Source organism: Capricornis sumatraensis, chromosome 7, assembly GCF_032405125.1.
Source record: "Capricornis sumatraensis isolate serow.1 chromosome 7, serow.2, whole genome shotgun sequence".
In the NCBI taxonomy this organism is placed as follows: domain Eukaryota; kingdom Metazoa; phylum Chordata; class Mammalia; order Artiodactyla; family Bovidae; genus Capricornis; species Capricornis sumatraensis.
Genome location: NC_091075.1, coordinates 62,091,757 through 62,116,982, shown reverse-complemented (window position 1 = coordinate 62,116,982; position 25,226 = coordinate 62,091,757). Strand labels below are relative to the sequence as shown.

The following is a 25,226-nucleotide window of genomic DNA, read 5'->3' as shown; positions in this document are numbered from 1 at the left end:
TTCAGTCATGCCCAACTCTTTGCTACCACCAGGCTTCTCTGTCCATGGGATTCTCCAGGCAAGAAAACTGGAGTGGGTTGCCATTCCCTCCTCCAGGGGATCATCCCAACCCAGGGATTTAACCTATGTCTCTTGTCTCCCGCATTGGCAGGTGAGTTCTTTACCACTGAACCACCAGGGAAGCCCCCTGGGAATATAAGAGGCAATTATTTATACCAAATATTGGGCTGGTCCCCATTCCAGTAATATTACTAATGGTTAATTAAACTTCATTTCTTTCCAATTTAGTTTTACACTTCACATTTTTCTAAGTCTTTAATCACTTTTTAAAGGATATTTATACATTATACTCTAAAACCATATCAACTTACCTTTTTCACCCCATTTTAAAATAATTTCAAGTGGTTAACAAAGATCAATTTCATATATTCCTCAAATATAGGAATTTTTTTAACCATTCTAAAAATGGTTGTAATGTTTTTCAATATTAAAATGTTTTTCAAACTAATTCATGATTTCTCATGAATCTAAATTTATGATCACTAAATTTATGACTAATATTTTTACCATAATCACTAGGTCACCAGCTCCTTATTTGCTCTGGCTATTACCTCCTCAAAGTAGTTTCCTTCAAAACCTTCCTTTTTTCCAGGCTTGCCAAAGACCACTTCTTGGCTTAGCTGGTCACCTCGTCAAGGATTTCAAAATATTACCAATATCTAGAAAACTTTATTTTCCCTTTTTGTCATTTGTGGTTCCCTTTGGTCTTTTCTCCCCTAGACTGTAGATTATTTTTACCAATTGTTTATTTTATTCTGTATTCCCACTTCAAGATGGCTCAGGATAAAGCCAGTCTCACAGGAGTTCTAAGCTCGAGTTCTTTTGACTGCAGTGCTTATTGTAGCTGCTGCTATTACTTCCTACCTTCTTTCAAAATTTAATTCTTCTCTGATCATTTTCCAAAGTGAGTGTAGGAATTTTCTCAGTCTACCACACTCCCCTCTGAGCTGGTTATTCTTCTGTTTAACTCTCGTGGAAAGAAATTTTCTGTAGCAAGACAGAATTCCACATGGTTCAGTATAAGCCCAGTTAAAAATTGTGTGGTATAGTGGAATTCTTTCTATAGTGTAGTATAGTGGAATATGCTAACTAAGCTGAATTTGAATTCCAGCTTTGAGTCTAGCTACATGACCTCAGGCAACTTGCTAAATTTGTCTGAATCTTTGTTTTTTTGTCCCCTTTTATAAAACAGAGATAATTACATAACAGCACCCCACTCCAGTACTCTTGCCTGGACAATCCCATGGACGGAGGGGCCTGGTAGGCTGCAGTCCATGGGGTCGCTAGGAGTCAGACATGACTGAGCGACTTCACTTTCACTTTTCACTTTCCTGCATTGGAGAAGGAAATGGCAACCCACTCCAGTGTTCTTGCCTGGAGAATCCCAGGGACAGGGGAGCCTGGTGGGCCGCCGTCTATGGGGTCGCACAGAGTCAGACATGACTGAAGCGACTTAGCAGCAGCAGCCTCACAAAGTTATTGTGAATATTAAGTTATAATGTATGAACACTTCCTGGAATATCGATTGGGGCATAGCTGTACTCCATAAATATTTCTTTCCCTCAATTTCTTTTCCTTCATTTTAAATTCTTTCCTTGCTAGAAATAGCAAATAGTTACTCAACATATTCTGAATGTTAGTGGAATGTCTTCTCTGTTTAATATCCAGTTAACCTTATCTATGCCTTTCACTATAAACAAGAGATTAAAGTAAGAATCAATTTCAGTTAACATACTGTGATTAACAGCGTGATTCAAAGGGCCGGAGTCAGAGCAGTAGTGTTTGAATCCAGGCTCTGACACTTACTTGTCAAAACACCAAGAGGCTTCAACCTCTCTGAGGCTTGTATTCAGTATTTGTAAAAGAGAAATAATAAGAGTTAACTACTTACAGAGTTCTCGTAAGGACTTGATGAAATAATTCAAGCAAAGTGTTCAGTTCAGTGCCTTATATGTTTATATGTAACTGCTCAATAAATGTTAATGTTAAAAATATTTCTTAATTTATTAAAGAAACAAATAAAATATTCTCAATTAATATTTGAGATATATCATAAAACATACATATGGCAGGTTAAAGAAGTCTTTGAAAGTCTGTTTACAATTTGATTAGAATCATCTTAGGGCACAGCCTCTAGAGTTAGGCAGATCTAAATCTTAATCCTGACTCTGTTACCAACTAGTTATATAACCTTATAAAAATGAATCAATGTCTCTCAGTCTCAGTTTTATTTATAAAATTCTCATCAATTTTAATGCCTATATCTTGAATTCTGGTATATACCAAAATAGTATACTGGCCAGCATCTGTTTTGATTGCCTATATCGCTCTAATTACTAAATATTTTGAATATCACCCTTGTCCATATTTCACAGAACTGGTATAAAGATTAAATGGTATAATGGTTGTAAAATACTTTCTACATAAGTGCCTTATATATGGTAGCTATTCATTGATCAGATGTATCTATCATTTTAATGATTTTAAATAATTTCATTTTAAAATAATCATTTTAAGTGATTTAAATGATTTTTTAATTCTTAAATGATTTTAAAATATTAACAAATTTAAATAATTTAGAAATTAAAAATTAAAGCAAGTACCTTCATGCTCATTTAAAATAAATTCTACTGGATTACTAACACCCAGCCCTGAACAACGAGGTAGCAGCAGAATCACTTTAACTTTCTGTAATCGATGATCCTTTAATTCAAGTTTCATAAATGTCTCATGAAGTATCTCAATATCTGGGAGAAAAAACAGAGAAAATGTATGCAAAATATTAATTAAAAAATCTTAATGCAGTATGTAGTTATATCTATTTATCACTATTCATTTTTAAATCTTCAACCACACAAAATGTTATTTTAATGCAGCCAGAAAAGAGGATTACCTTCTGATAACATCCTTAACACATGAATTCTCTTAATAGAGTCCTTCGTCCTTCACTTGAATGATTTTGAAGGTTAAATATCTTCTACATAAAATATAATTTAGATCCATCCTGAACTTCAGATTCCATTTAAAGCAGTATGGTGTAGTGGACTTCCCTGGTGGCTCAGTGGTAAAGAATCCTCCTGCATTGCAGGAGTCACAGAAGACACAGGTTCTATCCCTGGGTCAGGGAGATCCCCTGCAGGAGGGCCTGACAACCCATTCCAATATTCTTGCCTGGAGAATCCCATGGACAGAGGAGGCTGGGAGGCTAGAGTCCATAGAGTGGCACAGTCAGACACAAGTGAAGCAACTTGGCATGCATGCCCAATGTAGTGGAGAGAACAGGGTTTTAGAGGCAGAAATACCCAAGTTTGACTCCCAAATTCACTATTTACTGTATCTGTGTGACAAGCCTCTATTTCCTTATTTGTAAAATGGGATATCGTCCACACCTCATTTAATTGTAATGAAGATTGAGATAAAGTAGTTGGCTTAGCATTATGCCTAGTATACAATAAATGCTCAGTACTGGTTACTTCCCTTTCCCATTTTTTAAATCCTCTTTTATATTCTATTTTCCCTGGAAAAAATTTTATTAGCATTTATATATTTTTTTAGCATTTTATAATTTTTACTTAGGCACAGTCTAAAGGCTCTTAGGGACCCTGTAATTTGGGACAGTCTGCCTTCCCTCAGGTTGTAATTGTCTGTGACCCTATATTAGGGCAACCCTCTCCAGTCCTACAACGGCTCTCATTCTCATCTGCTGAGGAGTCACTCTTGAAATTGCGATACCCTACCCCTTTCTCTTGTCTGATCAATCTTCTTTCTATTATGTCTCTTTTGAAAAAAAAATTTTAATCAAGTGCACCTTTCTCTTTTTTCCCCCTATTTTTAACTCTTCATTGCAAAAGTTCACACATTATGTCAAAAACCCCAAAACAGTGAATTTTCAAATGTTCATTATATTGCTTCAACAGTGCAACATTCACGCCCAATCATGTTTCATCTATATCTGCACACACTTCCACCCCCCATATTTTGAAACTATGAAATATTTCACCATTTATCTAAAAGATAGGAACTTCTTTAAAAAATAACACCATACATTTTAAAAAGTAATTCCTTATTGTCATCAAATTATAATAGCATCCAATCATGGCTCAAATTTTCCAAGTCTCACACATCAAAATTTTTTTAGTTTGTTTAAATCAGGAGTTACATAGGTACACACATTGCAATGAGTCAATGTCTTACTTTAAATTTTTTTGTTGACAGGTACCCTTTCCATCTTTTCTTAGCATTTATTACTTAATGCAACATGGTTACTTGCACTACTAGTTTCCCAGAGCCTAGATTTTGTTCATTGCTTTCCTAGAAAGCAGTTTAACATGTTCTTGTCTTCTGTACTTTCTGTAAATTAGTAGTTGGATCTTTAGAGCTTAATTTAGGTTCGAGTTCTTTTTTTTTCCCCTTGGGAGATGGAGGGCACAAAACTAATTCACAAGTGATGTCATATTCATTCATTAAATTGCCTTTATGGTATGAGCAAAGGTGCTGTAAAATAGTCATATTCTAATTCCATCTTCTTTTTTTATCAGTTGGAACGCTTCTAAAATGAGACATTTTCGTTCCTCTACTTCTTGGTTACCCAGTGGTTCCTAGTCTCTCTATTTAACTAGGTAAAAATTCATACAGGTAATAAAACCAGAAGTGAAATGCTGGATCATAAGGCATGTATATTTTCAATTTTAGTGATCAATGCTAGTTTTCCAAAGTCATTGTACAAATTTATAATCCAACTTGCAGTGCTTGAGCATTCCTAATGTTCCATACTTTGCCAGCACATGGTATGACCATCTTTGAAGAATGAAAGTTTTCATTTAGATGAAGTTCGATTTACCTTTTCTTTTGTTGTGCTTTTGGTTTTTAAACAACCACTGCCAAATTCAAGGTCTCAAAGTTTTACCCTTGTGTTTTCTTCTAAAAATTTGATAGTTTTACCTCTTATAAATAGGTTTTTTACCCAGTTTATGTGTATGATATGAAGTAGGGGTCCAACTTTATTCTTTCACATATGGGTATCCAGTTATACCAGCACCGTTTGTTGAAAAGACTATTCTTTCTTTGTTGAATGGTTTTGGTACACTTGTTGAATATCAGTTGACCATCAATGTAATTAGGGGTTTATGTTTGGATTCTCAATTCTATTCCATTGGTCTATGTTTATCTTTGCATAAAATATTCCCTTGGTATCTCTAGTTTTCATGAAGAGATCTCCAGTCTTTCCCATTCTGTTGTTTCCCTCTATTTCTTTGCATTGATAAAGGACAGAAATGGTATGGACCTAACAGAAGCAGAAGATATTAAGAAGAGGTGGCAAGAATACACAGAAGAACTGTACAAAAAAGATCTTCATGACCAAGATAATCACGATGGTGTGATCACTCACCTAGAGACAGACATCCTGTATTGTGAAGTCAAGCAGGCCTTAGAAAGCATCACTATGAACAAAGCTAGTGGAGGTGATGGAATTCCAGCTGAGTGATTTCAAATCCTGAAAGATGATGCTGTGAAAGTGCTGCACTCAATATGCCAGCAAATCTGGAAAACTCAGCAGTGGCCACAGGACTGGAAAAGGTCAGTTTTATTCCAATACCAAAGAAAGGCAATGCCAAAGAATGCTCAAACTACTGCACAATTGCACTCATCTCACACGCTAGTAAAGTAATGCTCAAAATTCTCCAAGCCAGGCTTCAGCAATACGTGAACCGTGAACTTCCAGATGTTCAAGCTGGTTTTAGAAAAGGCAGAGGAACCAGAGATCAAATTGCCAACATCCACTGGATCATGGAAAAAGCAAGAGAGTTCCAGAAAAACATCTATTTCTGCTTTATTGACTATGCCAAAGCCTTTGACTGTGTGGATCACAATAAACTGTGGAAAATTCTGAAAGAGATGGGAATACCAGACCACCTAACCTGCCTCTTGAGAAACCTATATGCAGGTCAGGAAGCAACAGTTGAACGGGACATGGAACAACAGACTGGTTCCAAACAAGAAAAGGAGTATGTCAAGGCTGTATACTGTCACCCTGCTTATTTAACTTATATGCACAGTACATCATGAGAAACGCTGGGCTGGAAGAAGCACAAGCTGGAATCAAGATTGCCGGGAGAAATATCAGTAACCTCAGATATGTAGATGACACCACCCTTATGGCAGAAAGTGAAGAGGAACTAAAAAGCCTCTTGATGAAAGTGAAAAAGGAGAGTGAAAAAGTTGGCTTAAAGCTCAACATTCAGAAAATTAAGATCATGGCATCTGGTCCCATCACTTCATGGCAAATAGACGGGGAAACAGTGTAAACAGTGTCAGACTTTATTTTTTTGGGCTCCAAAATCACTGCAGATGATGACTGCAGTCATGAAATTAAAAGATGCTTACTCTTTTAAAGGAAAGTTACGACCAACCTAGATAGCATTTTCAAAAGCAAAGACATTACTTTGCCAACAAATGTCTGTCTAGTCAAGGCTATGGTTTTTCCAGTGGTCATGTATGGATGTGAGAGTTGGACTGGGAAGAAAGCTGAGCACCGAAGAATTGATGCTTTTGAACTGTGGTGTTGGAGAAGACTCTTTAGAGTCCCTTGGACTGCAAGGAGATCCAACCAGTCCATTCTGAAGGAGATTAGTCCTGGGTGTTCTTTGGAAGGACTGATGCTAAAGCTGAAACTCCAATACTCTGGCCACCTCATGTGAAGAGCTGACTCACTGGAAAAGACTCTGATGCTGGGAGGGATTGGGGGCAGGAGAAGAAGGGGACAACCGAGGATGAGATGGCTGAATGGCATCACTGACTTGATGGACGTGAGTCTGAGTGAACTCCGGGAGTTGGTGATGGACAGGGAGGCCTGGTGTGCTGCGATTCCTGGGGTCGCAGAGAGTTGGACACGACTGAGTGACTGAACTGAACTGAACTGATGTTTATCTTTATGGCAGTACCACATTGCCTTGATTACTAAAACTGGGTAGTCAGTTTTAAAATCAAGGAGTATGAGTCCTACAACTTTGTTCTTTTTCAAAGCTATTCCATATCCCTTTGATTTCCATGTGAATTTTAAGACAGAATGTCAATTTCTGAAAAACACCACCTAGGGTTTTTTAATAGGGATTACATTAACTTTGCATTTTTTTCATGGATTCCTTAGAATTTTCTATATACAGAGCATTTTATATGCTGATTCTAGATAACATGGCTTTATATATTTTGAGACTATATTAGTCTTCTTTAGTACTGTATATTTACCTGATGAATTAAACATGTTCTAACTGTATTTCTAGTAATTTTTCTTGATTTAGCATTGCTTTCCTGTATCTCTTTTTGTTAGTATGTTTACTGGATATCTTTTTCTGTCCAATTTTTTTTTTAACATTTATTTATTTATTTGACTACAACAGGTCTTCGTTGTGTATGCAGGTTCTTTAGTTGTGGCATGCAACTTCTTGGTTGCAGCATGTGGAATCTAGTTCCCTGACCAGGGATCTAACTCCAGCCTCCTGCATTGAGAGCATGGAGTCTTAGCCACTGGACCTCCAGGAAAGTCCCCTGTCCAATTTTTAATACCCTTTTATGTTAGGGGTATCTCTTACAAAGAGCATTTTAGTTGATCTTTAAAACCATATGATTATCTCAATAGATGCTGAGAAAGCCTTTGACAAAAGTCAACATCCATTTATGATAAAAACCCTCCAGAAAGCAGGAATAGAAGGAACATACCTCAACATAATAAAAGGTATATATGACAAACCCACAGCAAACATTATCCTCAATGGTGAAAAATTGAAAGCATTACCCCTAAAGTCAGGAACAAGACAAGGGTGCCCACTCTCACCACTACTATTCAACATTGTTTTGGAAGTTTTGGCCACAGCAATCAGAGCAGAAAAAGAAATAAAAGGAATCTAAATTGGAAAAGAAGAAGTAAAACTCTCTCTGTTTGCAGATGACGTGATCCTCTAAAACTTGAGTCTTTTAAGTCTTTAGAAAACCCTAAAGACTCCACCAGAAAATTACTAGAGCTTATCAATGAATATAGTAAAGTTGCAGAATACAAAATCAATACACAGAAATCCCTTGCATTCCTATACACTAACAATGAGAAAATAGAAAGAGAAATTAAAGAAACAATTCCATTCACCATTGCAATGAAAATAATAAAATACTTAGGAATATATCTACCTAAAGAAACAGAAGACCTATATATAGAAAACTATAAAACACTGGTAAAAGAAATCAAAGAGGACACAAATAGATGGAGAAATATATCATGTTCATGGATTGGAAGAATCAATATAGTGAAAATGAGTATACTACCCAAAGCAATCTACAGATTCAATGCAATCCCTATCAAGCTACCAACGGCATTTTTCACAGAACTAGAACAAATAATTTCATAATTTGTATGGAAATACAAAAAACCTCGAATAGCCAAGGCAATCTTGAGAAAGAAGAATGGAACTGGAGGAATCAACCTGCCTGACTTCAGGCTCTACTACAAAGCCACAGTCATCAAGACAGTATGGTACTGGCACAAAGACCGAAATATAGATCAATGGAACAAAATAGAAAGCCCAGAGATAAATCCACACACATATGGACACCTTATCTTTGACAAAGGAGGCAAGGATATACAATGGAGAAAAGACAATCTCTTTAACAAGTGGTGCTGGGAAAACTGGTCAACCACTTGTAAAAGAATGAAACTAGAACACTTTCTAACACCATACACAAAAATAAACTCAAAATGGATTAAAGATCTAAACGTAAGACCAGAAACCATAAAACTCCTAGAGGAGAACATAGGCAAAACACTCTCCGACATAAATCACAGCAGGATTCTCTATGACCCACCTCCCAGAATATTGGAAATAAAAGCAAAAATAAACAAATGCGACCTAATTAAACTTAAAAGTTTCTGCACAACAAAGGAAACTATAAGCAAGGTGGAAAGACAGCCTTCAGAATGGGAGAAAATAATAGCAAATGAAGCAACTGACGAAGAATTAATCTCAAAAATATACAAGCAACTCCTGCAGCTCAATTCCAGAAAAATAAATGACCCAATCAAAAAATGGGCCAAAGAACTAAACAGACATTTCTCCAAAGAAGACATAGAGATGGCTAACAAACACATGAAAAGATGCTCAACATCACTCATTATCAGAGAAATGCAAATCAAAACCACAATGAGGTACTATTTCACGCCAGTCAGAATGGCTGCTATCCAAAAGTCTACAAGCAATATATGCTGGAGAGGGTGTGGAGAAAAGGGAACCCTCTTACACTGTTGGTAGGAATGCAAACTAGTACAGCCACTATGGAGAACAGTGTGGAGATTCCTTAAAAAACTGGAAACAGAACTGCCATATGACCCAGCAATCCCACTGCTGTGCATACACACCGAGGAAACCAGAATTGAAAGAGACACGTGTACCCCAATGTTCATCACAGCACTGTTTATAATAGCCAGGACATGGAAGCAACCTAGATGTCCATCAGCAGATGAATGGATAAGAAAGCTATGGTACATATACACAATGGAGTATTAGCCATTAAAAAGAATACATTTGAATCAGTTCTAATGAGGTGGATGAAACTGGAGCCGATTATACACAGTGAAGTAAGCCAGAAAGGTATACTGTATACCAATACAGTAAAATAACACATATATATGGAATTTAGAAAGATGGTAACAATAATCCTGTATGCGAGACAGCAAAAGAGACACAGATGTATAGAACAGTCTTTTGGACTCTGTGGGAGAGGGCGAGGGTGGGATGATTTGGGAGAATGTCATTGAAACATGTTTATTATCATATGTAAAATGAATCACCAGTCCAGGTTTGATGCAGAATACAGGGTGCTTGGGGCTGGTGCACTGGGATGACCCAGAGGGATGGGATGGGGAGGGAGGTAGGAGGGTGTTTCAGGATGGGGAACACATGTACACCCATGTCAATGTATGGCAAAACCAATACAATGTTGTAAAGTAATTAGCCTCCAATTAAAATAAATAAATTTATATTTTAAAAAATAAATAAAAATCCAGTATGATGCTGTCTTGTCATTTAAGTATGTCATGCATATTTAATATGTTTAATTGATTTATATATTCATATTTTGTTTAATTTACATACTTGTTTTCTATTTATTTTGCCCTGTATATGTTAATATGGTGTTTCCAATTCCATATCCCACATCTCCCCCTTAGCTTTTTAGTTTTACATTCTTTATTTATTGATTGCCTCTAATATTATAACACATTCATTGTTGTTTTAGTCACTAAGTTGTGTCTGACTCTTTTGCAACCCAATGATATAAAACCTTTATCACATCTTAGACAAAGCAAGGATGAGAGAACACATTAATTCATTTCCTTCTCTAAATTATATACCATTAATTACATGACATATTTTTAGCTCCACAAGACATTAGTTTACAATCCCGCAAGATATTAGACTAGAACTATTTAGATTTACCTATGTACTAACCTTTTCCATTGCTCTTTTTCTAGCACCTATAACTTTCTGTATGAGATAATATTCCTTCTACTCAAAAAATAATCTGTAGTATTTCATTTATTGTATCTGCTGGTGACAAACTCAGGTTTTCTTTTCTGAGAATACATTTTATGTCAAAGGAAATTTCTGCTAAGTGTATAAACCTAACCTGGCAGTTTCTTTCTGCACTGAAGATACTGTCTCTGGCCTCAGTTGTTTCTGTTGAAGTAGCTCATTTTTATTTTTATTCCTATTTCATTAAAGGTAATATGTATTCTCTCTCACTGCTTTGAACATTGTTCTCTATCTTTGGTTTTCAGCAGTTATGCTATGATATGATGTGCCTACCATGTTTTTTCACACATTTATTTCTGTTGGAGTTCATAGGGCTTCTTGAATCTGTGACTTTCATCAATTTTTAAAACCCCCCCACCTGAATTTCAATATTGATTCTTCTCAACTCCTTTTCTCCTCTCTTTCTGGGTTTCGACTCACAACATACATGAGATCACTGGATCACTGAGTGTCATGTGTATTTTATGATCTCTTCCATATTATTCATCCTTTTCTCTTCTGATGTTTCAGTCTGGATAGTTTTTTCTGACTCATCAGTTCACTGATTCCTTCTTTTAGTTCTAATTTACTGTTAAAATCTGTTTCTTAATTTCACATATTGTATTTTCAGTTCTAGATTTTTCTTCTAGCTTTTCAAAAGTTCTAAAAGTTTTTAAAAGTTCTGGCTTTTTAAAAGTTTCTAGTTCTTTGCTGAAATTCTACAACTTATCATTTAGTCTTTTCAGCATATTAGTCATAAAGTCCACATCTGCTATCTGCAGTACCTGGACCTTCGTGGGTTTTCTTCTATTGCAGTATTTTTCTTTTTATTTCACCCACATCTTTCTTCTTTTTTTTTTTTTTTTTTTGAGTTCCAGACTCTGTATTTGAAAAAATTTAGGAGATAATATGAGATTCAGGATATTGTTACTTTCTTCCAAAGAGAATTTACTTTTGCCTCTGGTATGCAGTGAAGCTTGGGCACTAGCAATCTTACATCACCTTAATTCAATTGGGAACTGAGATGACTGGAATTTGGGCTTTAGTTCATCAAAGGACTGATCACTACCCAGAGTGTACTTCTGTGCTCCAGTGAAATCCTGGGAATTTACAGTCTACCTCTCCATGTTAAGCCCTGAATCCTACTTATTGTCTCTCTGACCTTGTGAATCTGTCAAAAGATTAGTTTTCCAGCTCCAGTGAACCTATAATAAAATGTTATCTTTTGTCACAGCTTGATCCAATGGAAACATTTTTTAAAAATAAGAAGCCTAAGGACTTAGAATCTGGTCCTAGATATTAGCTTTGTCCCTTAAGTGCTCCTGTGATTGTGTTCTTATGTATTAAGAGATGACAATTTCTACCACTTACTTTAATTATTGTTTGAACCTCAAATTATGTAGTAGCTGAACATTAAGCAATATACCAAAGTGCTAATATATTCATTAATTTAAACTGCAGTTGTTTAACCAATATTAAGCAACAGTAGTCTGATATAATATAGTGGGGATTTTAGGAATATATTTCATATACAGAGTTTTGCATTAAAAAAATAACAAACTCAAATATTTTTAACATTTCTAAGTCTTATAGAACATAACACCAAGCAAATAAATATTTGTACATACTTTTACATCCCATTTTTGTGAAAAGGTTCTTCAGGTCAGGATCCTTAGCTTGTGATTGTACTCCACACACAAATATTTTTGAGGTATTATTATTTGTTAAGACTGACATATGGGCAACTGTGTACCAAGAACCTGTATTGACCATTAAGATATCATCATCCATATTTAATAAAGCCTTCACAGAATGGACAGCGAGACTTCGAGATTTGTCCTACAAGATAAGAGTATGATTAGAATTTCAAAGGGTTTAGGTAAAACAAGCTATTGGTAGAAATCTTGAGGTTACCTAACCCATTCTGAGTTTAAAACACCTTAAATATATGTTTAAATATAAAGTTAGTAGTTTACATTTATAAACTTTATAAATTTATATGTATATATGTTTATATTTATAAAGTTAACAAACAAAATTGGTTTAGCTTAAATTATGACTTTTATCATTTAACTATTATATAGTGATGGAACAACAGACTGGTTCCAAATCAGAAGAGGAGTACGTCAAGGCTGTATATTGTCACATTGCTTATTTAACTTATATGCAGAGTACATCATGCAAAATGCCAGGCTGGATGAAGCTCAAGCTGGAATCAAGATTTCTGGGAGAAATATCAATAACCTCAGACATGCAGATGACACCACCCTTAAAGCGAAGAACTAAAGAGCCTCTTGAAAGTGAAAGAGAATGAAAAAGTTGGCTTAAAACTCAACATTCGGAAAACTGAGATCATGGCATCTGGTCCCATCACTTCAAGGCAAATAGATGGGAAAACAATGGAAACTGACAGACTTTATTTCTGGGGGCTCCAAAATCACTGTAGATGGTGACTGCAGCCATGAAATTAAAAGACGCTTGCTCCTTGGAAGATAAGCTATGACCAACCTAGACAGCATATTAAAAAGCAGAGACATTAATTTGCCGACTAAGGTCCGTCTAGTCAAGGCTACGGTTTTTCCAGTAGTCATGTATGGATGTGAGAGTTGGACTACAAAGAAAGCTGAGCACTGAAGAATTGATGCTTTTGAACTGTGGTGTTGGAGAAGACTCTTGAGAGTCCCTTGGACTGCAAGGAGATCCAAACAGTCCATCCTAAAGGAAATCAGTCCTGAATATTCATTGGAAGGACTGATGCTGAAGCTGAAACTCCAATACTTTGGCCACCTAATATGAAGAACTGACTCACTGGAAAAAACTCTGATGCTGGGAAAGATTGAAGGCAGGAGAAGAAGGGGATGACTGAGGATGAGATGGTTGGATGGCATCACCGATGTAATGGACATGAGTTTGAGTAGGCTCCGGGAGCTGGTGATGGACAGGGAACCCTGGCATGCTGCAGTCCATGAGGTCACAAAGAGTCAGACACAACTGAGCAACTGAACAGAACTGAACTGATAGTGATAAGGCAATGCCAAACTCCCCAAATGTGATTAATAGATTACTGGTGTCCTGCCTTAGCTCCCATTCTTAAACTTTCATGAAAATGTACTCATCTGCCACTGCCATTCTTTTTTCCCCATCACATTGTCATCTAACTGGCTGCTAGCTCACAGAGATTAAAAGTAAGATGGTTGACAAGTTTAAAAATCGGGCTTAGCAGATGAGCTTATGCAACTGACCTCAGTGCTCAATAGGATGTCACCACAAGATAAAGCCAAGAGACACTACCCAAGAACGCAGGTACTGTAAAGGTATAAACCTTACAAGATCAAAGTGAGTCTGAAGCACTAATTGGAATCTAAGGACATAAAAATTAATTTAACTCAATTTCTTGAACCTTTTCTTTTTCATTCTATTGAAATACCATTATAACTCACATTCTCTTCCTGTATTGACAGCCATTATACATATCTTACAAATCAAAGCTGTAAGACTATAGTAAAGAGATAATGGGAACATATTACACATTGCATTTTCAAATGCAGGATGGCACTAGCATCTTCCCCAGAAACAGAAAAAGAAAAAGGAACCACCATGCCTTCTCTTGAATCCTCCCTTGGGAGAGAAAAATATAGCTTTTCAGCTATGAGCAATACAAGTTCCCCCATCTATGGTGTCTTGGAAGGAGAATATGTTCCTTACAATATGCCCACTTCACATGGGGCAAAGATGCCAAAGTACAACAGGAAAACTGATGTAGCAGTATTAATTTTATATTTCTATGTGGAAATTAGGCCTTATAAACCTCCTTGATAACCTATACAAAATATAATCAATTTCTTAGGTTTTATTTTTAAGTAGAGAAATTCTCTGGGTGAGCAGGATTATTGAGAGACTCACAGTATTGAGAACCACAGTGAAAGTAAAACTTTGTTTACCTGAAATATAAGTTTATAATCTTTAAAAAGATCTATATTTAGAAGATCACTTTTAAGATGAGATGGAAAAATTAAGACATCATAGCAATGTTGATCCACAGCAAAGACTTTATTATCAATATGCAATACAGATTTGACTTTATTATAGCCATTTTTCTTCAAAGTATAATAAACTTCTTCAGGGCTGTAAATACATAATATTAGGTTATAATTACAAATATAATACATAAAAATGTATCTAATATCAGCATCTTTTTCCTACAATAAATAAAATTATCATTGCATATACTGCATCCAATGGAACTTATAATTTAAGCCATCAGTAAGTAAAAAAAAATTAGAGACAAAAAAGTTAACACATTTATTAAATTACTTTTGGTAATCTGGTGATAAAATCCTGAACAAAACTATAATTCCCACTCACTCCCTCAGATGAGCCCCTCATCCATTAAAAAGGTAATACTTTTATCACATTATTTTGAAAGGCAAATGACTTGAGTAAAGAATTTGATTAGAACTCTTACCTGATTTTACAAGTATTTATCCAAGCATAAAGTGGCAAAGTAGAGGCCCTTAATTCTTGGTTCCTAACTGTTTCTGGAAGAATGTGGTAAATTGAAAGGGCATCATGTTTGATTCGACATCTTGCCAATGCTGCAGCCAATTTTGTCTTAAAACTAGAGACAGAAAATCCATTCTTGGTAACTACTGCATTGAAGACAAGACTATCAATTTTCCACTTGAAAAATTAACAATTAGATTTAGAATTATAATACTCTATAATTCTATTTCAAATTTTTGAAATCTAAAGTTAAAACTTGCCGTATTTAAAAATGGGAATCCCCCCAAATTTTTAAAAATGGAAACCCAATAATTCTGCTTCTTTTTTTTTTCAGGTTTTGCTGTCTCTGTATAGTTGTATATCTTAATTGTTTATAACAACTGCTGGTTGAAAGACAAATTTTATGTAGTAAAGGTGAAGGGCTTAGAGCTTAGAGTCAGACAAATTTGAAGTTAAATTAAGGCTCGATCACTTACTAGCTGTGTGACCTCAGGTACAATGCTGACTCTCACCAGCCTCAGTTTTCTCATCTGTAGAATGTGATCAGCTTACCTTGCTATTACTGTAGGGATTAGTATCATGGGGCTTCCCTGGTGGCTTAGCTGGTAAAGAATCCGCCTGCAATGTGGGAGACCTGGGTTCAAACCCTGGATTGGGACGATCCCCTGGAGAAGGGAAAGGCTACCCACTCCAGTATTCTGGCCTGGAAAATTCCAGGGACTGTATAGTCCATGGGGTCGCAAAGAGTTGGAACAACTAAGTGAATTTCACTTAGTACCATTGGTGTCACCAAGCACCGTGCCTGGCAGGCACTCACTATAGATCAGTCTGTGTTATCAGAGATGGCAAGAATGTAGTCTTGACAAGATTAAGGAGCTTTCATGAATTGGTATCAAGTCCTTCCCAGTTCTGATTATCTCATATCTTATAGCTACAAATAACAGGAAACAAAAATAAGAACTGGTTAGCATAAAATGAAAACCCAATAATTCTTTTTTAATCTTATGGCCTAAATCACTGGGAGGTATTGCACACTGACTCTGTCTCCTTGACCACAGGTGATTGGCAGAAGGTGGGCACTTGACCCAAACCAGTCAAGTGAATTTTTGTGTGTAGTAACAGAGAGCCAAGTCAGTCTTTCTGGTTTTTGGTGCTGTACAATATAAAGCTCCTGAGTTGACAGCAGCCAAGTTTCTCATTCTACAAACAGAAAAAGATGTAAGAATGAAGCTAAAGCACACAAAGAGGCAGAGACCAGAGTGGAAGAGAGTCCTGAGGGTACCCGAGTCACAGGGTTGTCAGGAAGCATTTAATAGGAGGCTTCCTGTGTGCTGTTTTGGATCTGTCATGAATCCTCCGTCGCTTATTACTTCCTGAATATTCAGGAATTAAGTGGAGTAGCAAACTACTCCTGGGGGCTTAGGAATGCATGCATCTCCTTCTGTTAGTTTTTCCATACGGTGATAAGTAACTATTTACGACCTTCTTCCTTTTTATGAACCATAAGGTAAAAGTGATTACTTACAACCCTCTCTCTTTCATATGGATGACCTCATGTTTCCTTGATAACTTGTAAGTTTTGATTTTATCTCTGCTGAAAATAGCTACCTTGTAAGATAGTATAAATACTCACACAATGTTAAATAAAACACCTTTGCTCCATCAGAGCTTTGGTCCCCGTGTCTTTCTTTCTTTCTTTCTCTCTCTCTCTCTCAGGCTAATTCTCTGGAGCGCAGAGACCCATCATGCTTATTCTCCTGACCAGGTTTCTAAGCCCCTCTCAACAAGGTGCACTGTGCCTTTGCCCCCCTCGAGAGGGCGCCAGGTGCCTTCGTGAGCGACGCAAGCCCTATGTCTAAGGACTTTATTGGTTTTCTGCATAAACCAAGGAATATCAGTTTCTTTCTCTCTCTCTTTTACTTTCTTATCGTCGACTCCGGACCACCAGGTTCTGGTCCATTAAAGGACCTCAACACAGGATGTGGTTAGCAGAAGCAGAAGCACATCAACGTCCTTCCTGCAAGTCTCACTGTGCAATTCTTTGGTGAGATACTTTATAATAAAATTTCTCTTTTGCCTAATCCAGTTTGAGTTGGATTCCTGTCTGGTTGTCAAAAAGGAATCCTACCTAGTACACCATTTTCTCTTAGTTTATTTTTTTTAAAGAAATGGGTTTTGTTCCTTTTTAGCTTAAAATTGTCAGAAATTTTATATACAAAGAACAAATGATCTCACGGGGTTTTTTGTTTTGTTTTTTGTTTTTGGTGGTGGTGGGTTTTGTCTTTGTTTTTTTGCTGTGCCACGTGGCTTGTGGGATTTTAGTTCCCCAACCAGGAACTGAACTCAGGCCTTCCACAGTAAAAGCACTGAGTCCTAACCACTAGACCACCAGGGAATTCTCAAAATATCTCAAGTTTTGAAGTGCCATTAGTAATGCCTAACACAAAAGAAATGTGGCTCTCTTTAGATATAAATTATATTCTTAATGCCAAAAGATAATCTTCAGTGAACTGCTTAAATTTCCCATAGAAATAAAAAAAAAAAATCAGACATTATACTGAGAACTGTTTCACAATATTCACTAAGTAAGTAAAATGGGCTAAGAGTTTCTAAAGAAGGGGTGGAAAGAATATGAGAGATAAAACCCCATGAACAAGTGTTCAGAAGCATTTTGGCAAATGAGAAACTCTAAGCATTATGTGAATAAGAAAACTGGGAATAGAAGAAAAGGAATATCTAAGCAAATGTGATTTATCCCCCAAATCCATGAAAGTTAAAAATGGTTTTAACATTCATGAATCATTCAAGGTAAATAACCTTACCACATTAATAAAATCAAGAAGAAAAATGATCATATCCAAACTCTGGTCTCTGTTTTCTGAATTTAGTAAGACTACAGTTTTCTCTAGAAATCATCCTTCCTGCACAGCAGTTGGAAAGCACCTATAAGCATAAAGCCAGGACTATTCTAGGGCTCACATCATTTGTTTTCATTTTCTCAAGGATTAAATTTCTGTGCTGCTTTTTGTCTAATGTCCAAAATCTTTGCCTCATATATTTTGTCCATCTAGTCATTTATAAGGGCTTCCCAGGTGGCCACTAGTGGTAAAGAACACGCCTGCCAATGCAGGAGATGTAAGAGATGTGGGTTCACCCCTGGGTCTGGAAGATCCTCTGGAGAAGGAAAAGGCAACCCACTCCAGTATTCTTGCCTGGAGAAGGCCATGGACAGAGGAGCCTGACAGGCTACAGTCCATAGGGTCTCAAAGAGTTGGATACAACTGAAGCGGCTTAGCACGCACAGTTATTTGTAGGAGGAATGAATAAGTTTGATCCAAGACACTCTGTCATGACTATATAACTACATTTTTAAAAGATCAGTTTATCTATGGAAGAGATCGTGAAAAAAGAGTTACAGGCAGGAAATAAAGAAGCTATCGCAGTAGTCCAAGGGACAGATTATAAATAGCTTGGGTTTGGATAGTAGGAGTGGAATGGAAACAAGTAGACACATTCAGCATATGGCTTCCAACTGGAGTTACAGAACTTGATATAATAGGTATGGCAAGGGCACCGGGGAGGGCAGGAAAGAAGAATCAAGGGTAATATCTAAGAAGCTGGCGGTGCCTTGACTCTAACAGGATAGTTTTGGGTGATTTGGGAGGAAGGGCTACTCAGTTTTTCCTCTCCTGTTGCTTCTCCAGTCTTTCACTGCCCATTTTCTAATTTCACCATGCATTTTCTAGCTTTGCCTCACCAAAGTCCAACAAATTATTTGGCAGAATCAGACTCTTGGGCTAGTATGAGGCATGCAGAGAAAGAAAGGAAGAAGCTGTGGTCTCCTTTTATTTAATCCAGTCACACTATTTCAAAGATAGCTGCATTTGTACAAGAAATGAATTCTTAAAGCCCTTGCATATATCAAAAAGATAGGGCTTCCCTGGTAGCTCAGCAGTAAAGAACCTGCCTGCCAATGCAGGAGACACAGGTTCATCCCTGATCTAGGAAGATCCCACATGCCACAGAACAACTAAACCCACATACCACAACTCTTAAGCCTGTGCTCTAGAGCTCAAGAACTGCAATTACTGAGCCCATGAGCCACAACTACTAAAGCCTGAGCACCCTAGAGCCTGTGTTCCACAACAAGAGAAGCCACCACGATAAGCCATCAAAATAAGAAGCCTGCGGATGGCAACTAAGAGTAGCCCATGCAGCAACAAAGACCCAGCACAGCCAAAAATAATAAACAAATGAATGATAATAGGTTCATCTTGGATTCTATCCCTAGAGCCATGAACAAACAAACAAAAAGATACCAGTTGGTATACAGAGTGATAAAACACAAGGATCTCTGGTACAGACAACGACAAAGATCAAACACAATTTTTATAAGGAGAAAATGATTCTCATTCAGTTTCTTGTTAAATAACTGCTTCTTCTATCACCTCTTAAAATTAGTCTTCATCGTCTTGGTAGAAACATACTAAGGTATACTTCAAGCTTAAAATGATTCTACTGCCCTGGGGACAATACTGCCCAGCCCCAAGGCCCAGATGATCTATAGAGGTTGGCCTCCAACATTCTGAGCTCAAAATTCTACTCCATTAGCTATGGAGGACTGGCCCAAGGGAATGCACTTGACCCACGAGGAGCCAATCAAGTTCCCTGGAAGGGGGTAGAATTTAGAACTGGGTGTAGAGATAATAAATTAATCTAAGTGAAGAAACTAACATACAAGTGTAACAAGTAAGCTTAAGACCTGGGGTGCAGCAGTAAGACTTTTTCTTGTAGGCTAGAAACAGAGAAGGCAGATCAGGAGAGAAAAGGAGAATGAAGCAGATATTAAGAGAGAAGCAGAAATAAAAAGGTAAAGAGACAAAGAAAATCCTGACGTCTTTCCAGTTCCTAATTTCATCCTCTTCCTGAGTCTTCGAATTACATGAGACATTCCAGGATCTATTTAAGAACACTTTCCATTTTTGCTCACGTTAACTGAAAATAGCTTCTATTACTTGAAAGCTGCAATTCTTGATTAAAACCTCCTAGGTTATCTTTATACATGTATTTTCTTAGCATTATCTTTCTAATTATACATGGATTTTCTCAGTGTTATCCCTATACCAGTATATTACACTACTATTCTCTTCAATTCAACCACTAAATACACACATTTCTCCTATAACATATTATGAATTGAGCATAGCATGAATTGGACATAAAAGAACTTACTAATGTGGGAATAAGATCTGTATTTTATGAAGCCTGATTGGTTCATAGTAGTTTCTGTTGCACTGACAGGAATGTAACCAGATAACCTCCTCCAGGCAGGAGGCAGCACAGTATGTATTACAAGGAAAGGTAAAAATCTGAGGAATCAGGAACCTTAGACAATAATATCTTCTGGCTCTTCTGGCCTCGTGAGCCATGGTCTTTGCTTGTCCTATTTCCTACCTGCCTTGCTAGCATTCTCAGCTAAGAATCTGCTGCTGCTGAAACCACAGTCTGGTCTTTCTTACTTAGTTAGAGCTCTGTGGCTTTCCTGGCTGCTTTAGCCTAACCTCAGCTCTCATTACGCACACTAAGTTGAGATTTCCATGAAAACCTCCTTAGTCCTAAGACAAATGGAAACTGAAAGCAGTTCAGGAAAGCTGAAACGCAGAGCTTGTCCCAAAGCACACTGCCCCACCACTTTTTCTCCAGTGTATCTGCACCCATCCTGAGTACCCATCCTCAGAGGCAGGTTGCCTAGTACGGGTATGGGGGGTGAAGTGGTTGCCCAGGAACCTATGTAGTAAACAGGAGCAAGATCCTTGCTTATCTAAGGTACATACATTCAATTGCTTCTGCTTTTCTCCATCCCCAAATTTCTCATGGCTACAACTGACATATTACTATGTCATATCTGTCATCGTCTAGCATACTTTACCCAAGATTCACTATCTTAAGTGGAAGGAACAGTAGCATATAAATGGTTAAATCTTGAGCTCTGAAGTGAAAGTGTAAGTGTTAGTCACTCAGTCCTGTCTGACTCTTTGGGACCCTGTGGACTATAGCCCACCAGGCTCCTCTGTCCTTGGAATTCTCCAGGCAAGAATACTGGAGTGGACTGCCATTCCCTTCCCCAGAGGATCTTCCTGACCCATAGATTGAACCTGGGTCTCGTGCACTGCGGGCAGATTCTTTACCATTTGAGCTACAGGGAAGTTTTCTAGAGAGCCTTCCTGAATTTGAATTCTGGCACTTCTCTTTCTAGCTCCATGGCATTAGACAGGTTCCTGTAACATGTCTGTGCTTCAGTTTTCCTCTGAGTAAAAATACAGGTTGGTAACAAAATTCACTTGGAAGAATTGTTATGTAAAGAGCTTCTTGTAATAGTGATTGATACATATTAAGTGTTCTTCAATAAAGGTAAGTTATTACTATAACTCCATTCAGTGACTCTTTTGGTCTCAACCTTCAAAATGAAACTGAGTTTTCCATAACAATATAAAATGAGATATGACAACTGTTTCAGATTATTCACCAGGTAAACATCTTCCTACAGGATTGCTGTTGTTTGCTATGTTGTGCTTTCTATTAAGGCTTAAGAGCATAGGAGACTTCCCTGCTGGTCCAGTGAAGACACTGCATTTCCACAGTAGGGGGCATGGGTTCCATCCCTGGTTGGGGAACTAGGATCCTGCAGCCCTAACAATAGTAGCATTTAATGAATGACCATCTACTATCATGTACTATGTGTCTGGCTCCTAGCTCAGCATTTTACATACATTACTTTAATTAGTTCTCCCAACCACCTTTTTAGGTAGGTGCTATTATTGTCCTCATGCTAGGCCTCTGCTGATATTTAGGGTAAAAGGAAAACAAATTTTAAATATATTAGTTTTGCTCTTAACTACTGACATTAAGTTATAAAAGCTGTAGATTCTTTTTTCAATTTGGCAAAGTGGTGGGTTCTTATCTAATTGGAATTTTCTTGTTTGATACATGTTAGTTTAAGAGCTGTAAACAAAGCCAAGTAAATAAATAATAGCTGTTTCAAATGAAGTGTAAGTTATATATGTGCTAAAAATTGTCAGGAATTTTTCATGATTTTCCAAATACTTACAAATTGGATCTTACAATTCAAGCTTTCAAAACAACTTGAATTTAAGTAGACTATTTACTTTGTTCAAGATCTGTTTTTAAAGGAACTCAAGAAACTTATGAACTTGTAAATATTTTCTCTATAAAATGTTAACACTTATCCACACATTATACTGTATACTATTTCACCAGTGAAATACTAATAACGAATTCATATAAAACATCCTTTTAACCTTTACAGTTACCTGTTAAGAAGGTTCTCCACTTCTAGAACTTCTGCTATAGACTCTTTGTTACCAGAAAGGAGACGAGCTTGAAATTTTCTGTCTTGGAAATCATATAGCATCACAATGATAAGACTGTTCAAATGATCGGGCTACCAAGGGGAAACACAGAGAAGGAACAGAATACAAAGAATATCTAACAGCGATATTTCCCATTCCATTATTTTTCAAGAGAGCAGGAGTATGACTATTTTCACATCATCTGATTAAACTGGGAGATAGAAAAGGACTGCAAACTAGAAAAAAATTCAGTAAAAAATAAATTTCAAAAAGGACAATTTCTGGCATGTTCACCGAAATGAAAGGAGTAGGATCTCTATTAGAACCTTGGAAGTAGGAAAGAGTTAAGGCTGTGTTTTGAAGAGGTCTTAGCATTAAACAAACTTGTTATTTAAATCCCAAGGCTTATTTTTAGTATTTTCTAAATAACACTCATGTGACAGCTAATTATATAAAAGTTATACACTTACTATTGTGGTACTTGGGAAGATACAGCTGTCTATTAATATAGTTTCCAAAATATCTTGATCTGCAAAACAAAGAAAATGTCTGTTATGAAAACACCAAAGCTGAAAATGAAAACTTTGGAATCAAAATACACTTTAGCCAATATTGCAAAATAATTTTACTTTCATATCCAAAATATACCTTAGTTCTTGATAAAAGACCCAAATTACAATGGCATAATGAAATATTTGTAATCTTTATGAATCCTAGACCCCTGTGACCCAGGCTCCACATGGTGTTGTTGTTGTTTATTGTTTACTTGCTAAGTTGTGTCTGACTCTTTGCAACCCCATAGACTGTAGCCCACCAAGCTCCTCGGTCCATGGGATTTCCCTAGGCAAGAATACTGGAGTGGGCTGGCATGCCCTCCTCCAGAGAATCTCCCAGATGAGGGATCGAACTCACATCTCCTGCGCTGATAAGTAGATTCTTTACCACTGAGCCACCAGGAAAGCCCAGGCTCCACATGGAATCATAGTCAAAGGAGCATTATCTGAATAGCTGAGGTAGTAATAAAGGAACTTCAATCTTTAATTTATATCCTTGAAAAACATTAAAGAAGATCTAATTAATAATGTCTTATCCTTTTATGTACTGTTGAATTCAATTTAACATTTCATTTAGGACTTTTGTTCTATGTGTATGTTCATGAAGGATATTGGTCTATAATTTTCTCTTCATAATATCTTTGTCAATGTTGGCCTTATAAAATCAGGGTTATGTTGGCCTTATAAAATTTGTGGGAAATATCCCCTCTTCTTCTAGTCTCTGGAATAATTTGAAGTAAATTGGTGTTATTTCTTATTTAAATATTTGATAAAACTCACTAGTGAAGACACTGATAAGATGACACTTACTCTAAGACCCAAATGACAAGGAGTTACCCGTGTAAAGATCCAGGATGAGACTGCATTCTGGTCACAGGGATAATTACAAAGGTAATAAGTAAAAACATATGGACATATTTTGAAACCTCCACAGGGCACATGAGTTATAATGACTTAACTATATATACACATCATATAACAAATGCTTTAATCAGTTAACAAAGCTTGGATAGCTTCAATTCATCAGCATTTGTGGAACACCTCCTACATACACAGTACACATTGGATTTCAGTTTTTATCTAGGGGATGGGAAAACTAATAAGAAGTGACAAATTTGGGAGAACAGACTCCAATTTTCACAGGAAATCTTTCAGGTATCGTTACCCACGTTTTAGTCACCAATTATGGCTGTATTGTACAAGGCAATATCCCCATTTCACTTATGAGGAAAATGAAGTTTATAGATTCACACTCTTAGTACTTGCAAACCAAATCCTATCTACTTCATAGTTTCTCAGCATGAGTCCCAATTTTTGTCATAGAAAATACAGTCATCATAAGAATGAAGGCCTGCTAACACAGGAGACCTGCATAGGCTATAGAACTTTGAGCAGTAGAGTTACTGGACTCCTAAAAAATAGGAGAGGCAGAATGAAGGAAAAGAAGACAGAACATTTGATTTAGCCAACACTGCATTTTTTCCTTAGAGCTCTTGTCAATTGCGCAGAATGCACTGCCTTTATATATCTACAGTTTAAATAATATTCTCACACAGCAATATGAACATTAATTATGTATACCCTTTGTGTGGGCCATGCATGTGGGATCTTAGTTCCCTGACCAGGGATCAAACAGATGCTCCCTGCATTGGAAGCATAGAATCTTAAACACTGGATCACCAGGTAAGTCTCTAATAATGTGTATTTTAGATAGTGCTTTCTATGTGATACACATTGTTCTAAAATGCTTTCTATATATTAATTCATTTAACCCTCTCAAACAATCCTATGAATTAGGTACCATCATTATCCCCATTTTATAGATTAGGAAATGAGGCACAGGGTGGTTAAGTAATATGTTCAGGGTCACACAGCAGGCGTCAGATCAGGGAGTCAAACCCAGGCAGTGTGATACACAAATGCATTCTCACCACATTATGCTGCCTTTCCTGTACTTACTCTTACAACACACCACACTGGCTAAATAAAACACACTGTTAACGACAGAGTTATCAGGACTTTTTGAAGACTGCAAACTTTACCTATCCTAGTTCAGCACAATAGCTCCAATTATCCCTCATCTCCCACTAATTCGAAACTCTTCTCTTTAGTCTCTTGAAGGGAACTCAATCCTCATTCCTCATGTTTCCAGTGTAGAAGGCCCTCCCTAGAGAAACACTCCTAGA

General features: G+C 36.9%; 1 protein-coding gene across 1 annotated transcript in view; it reads right to left on the bottom strand.

Annotated features, from left to right (window-relative positions):
* Positions 1-25,226, bottom strand: part of NSUN7 (NOP2/Sun RNA methyltransferase family member 7) — a 45,750-nt gene that overhangs the window by 8,916 nt on the left and 11,608 nt on the right. Inside the window, exons 2-7 of the mRNA XM_068975622.1 lie at positions 22,957-23,015; positions 22,448-22,578; positions 15,079-15,231; positions 14,555-14,738; positions 12,242-12,452; positions 2,664-2,807 (exon numbers count right to left, since the gene is read on the bottom strand). Of these exons, the coding sequence (XP_068831723.1) occupies positions 2,664-2,807; positions 12,242-12,452; positions 14,555-14,738; positions 15,079-15,231; positions 22,448-22,578; positions 22,957-23,015 (882 nt within the window). The remainder of the gene's footprint in view (positions 1-2,663; positions 2,808-12,241; positions 12,453-14,554; positions 14,739-15,078; positions 15,232-22,447; positions 22,579-22,956; positions 23,016-25,226) is intronic.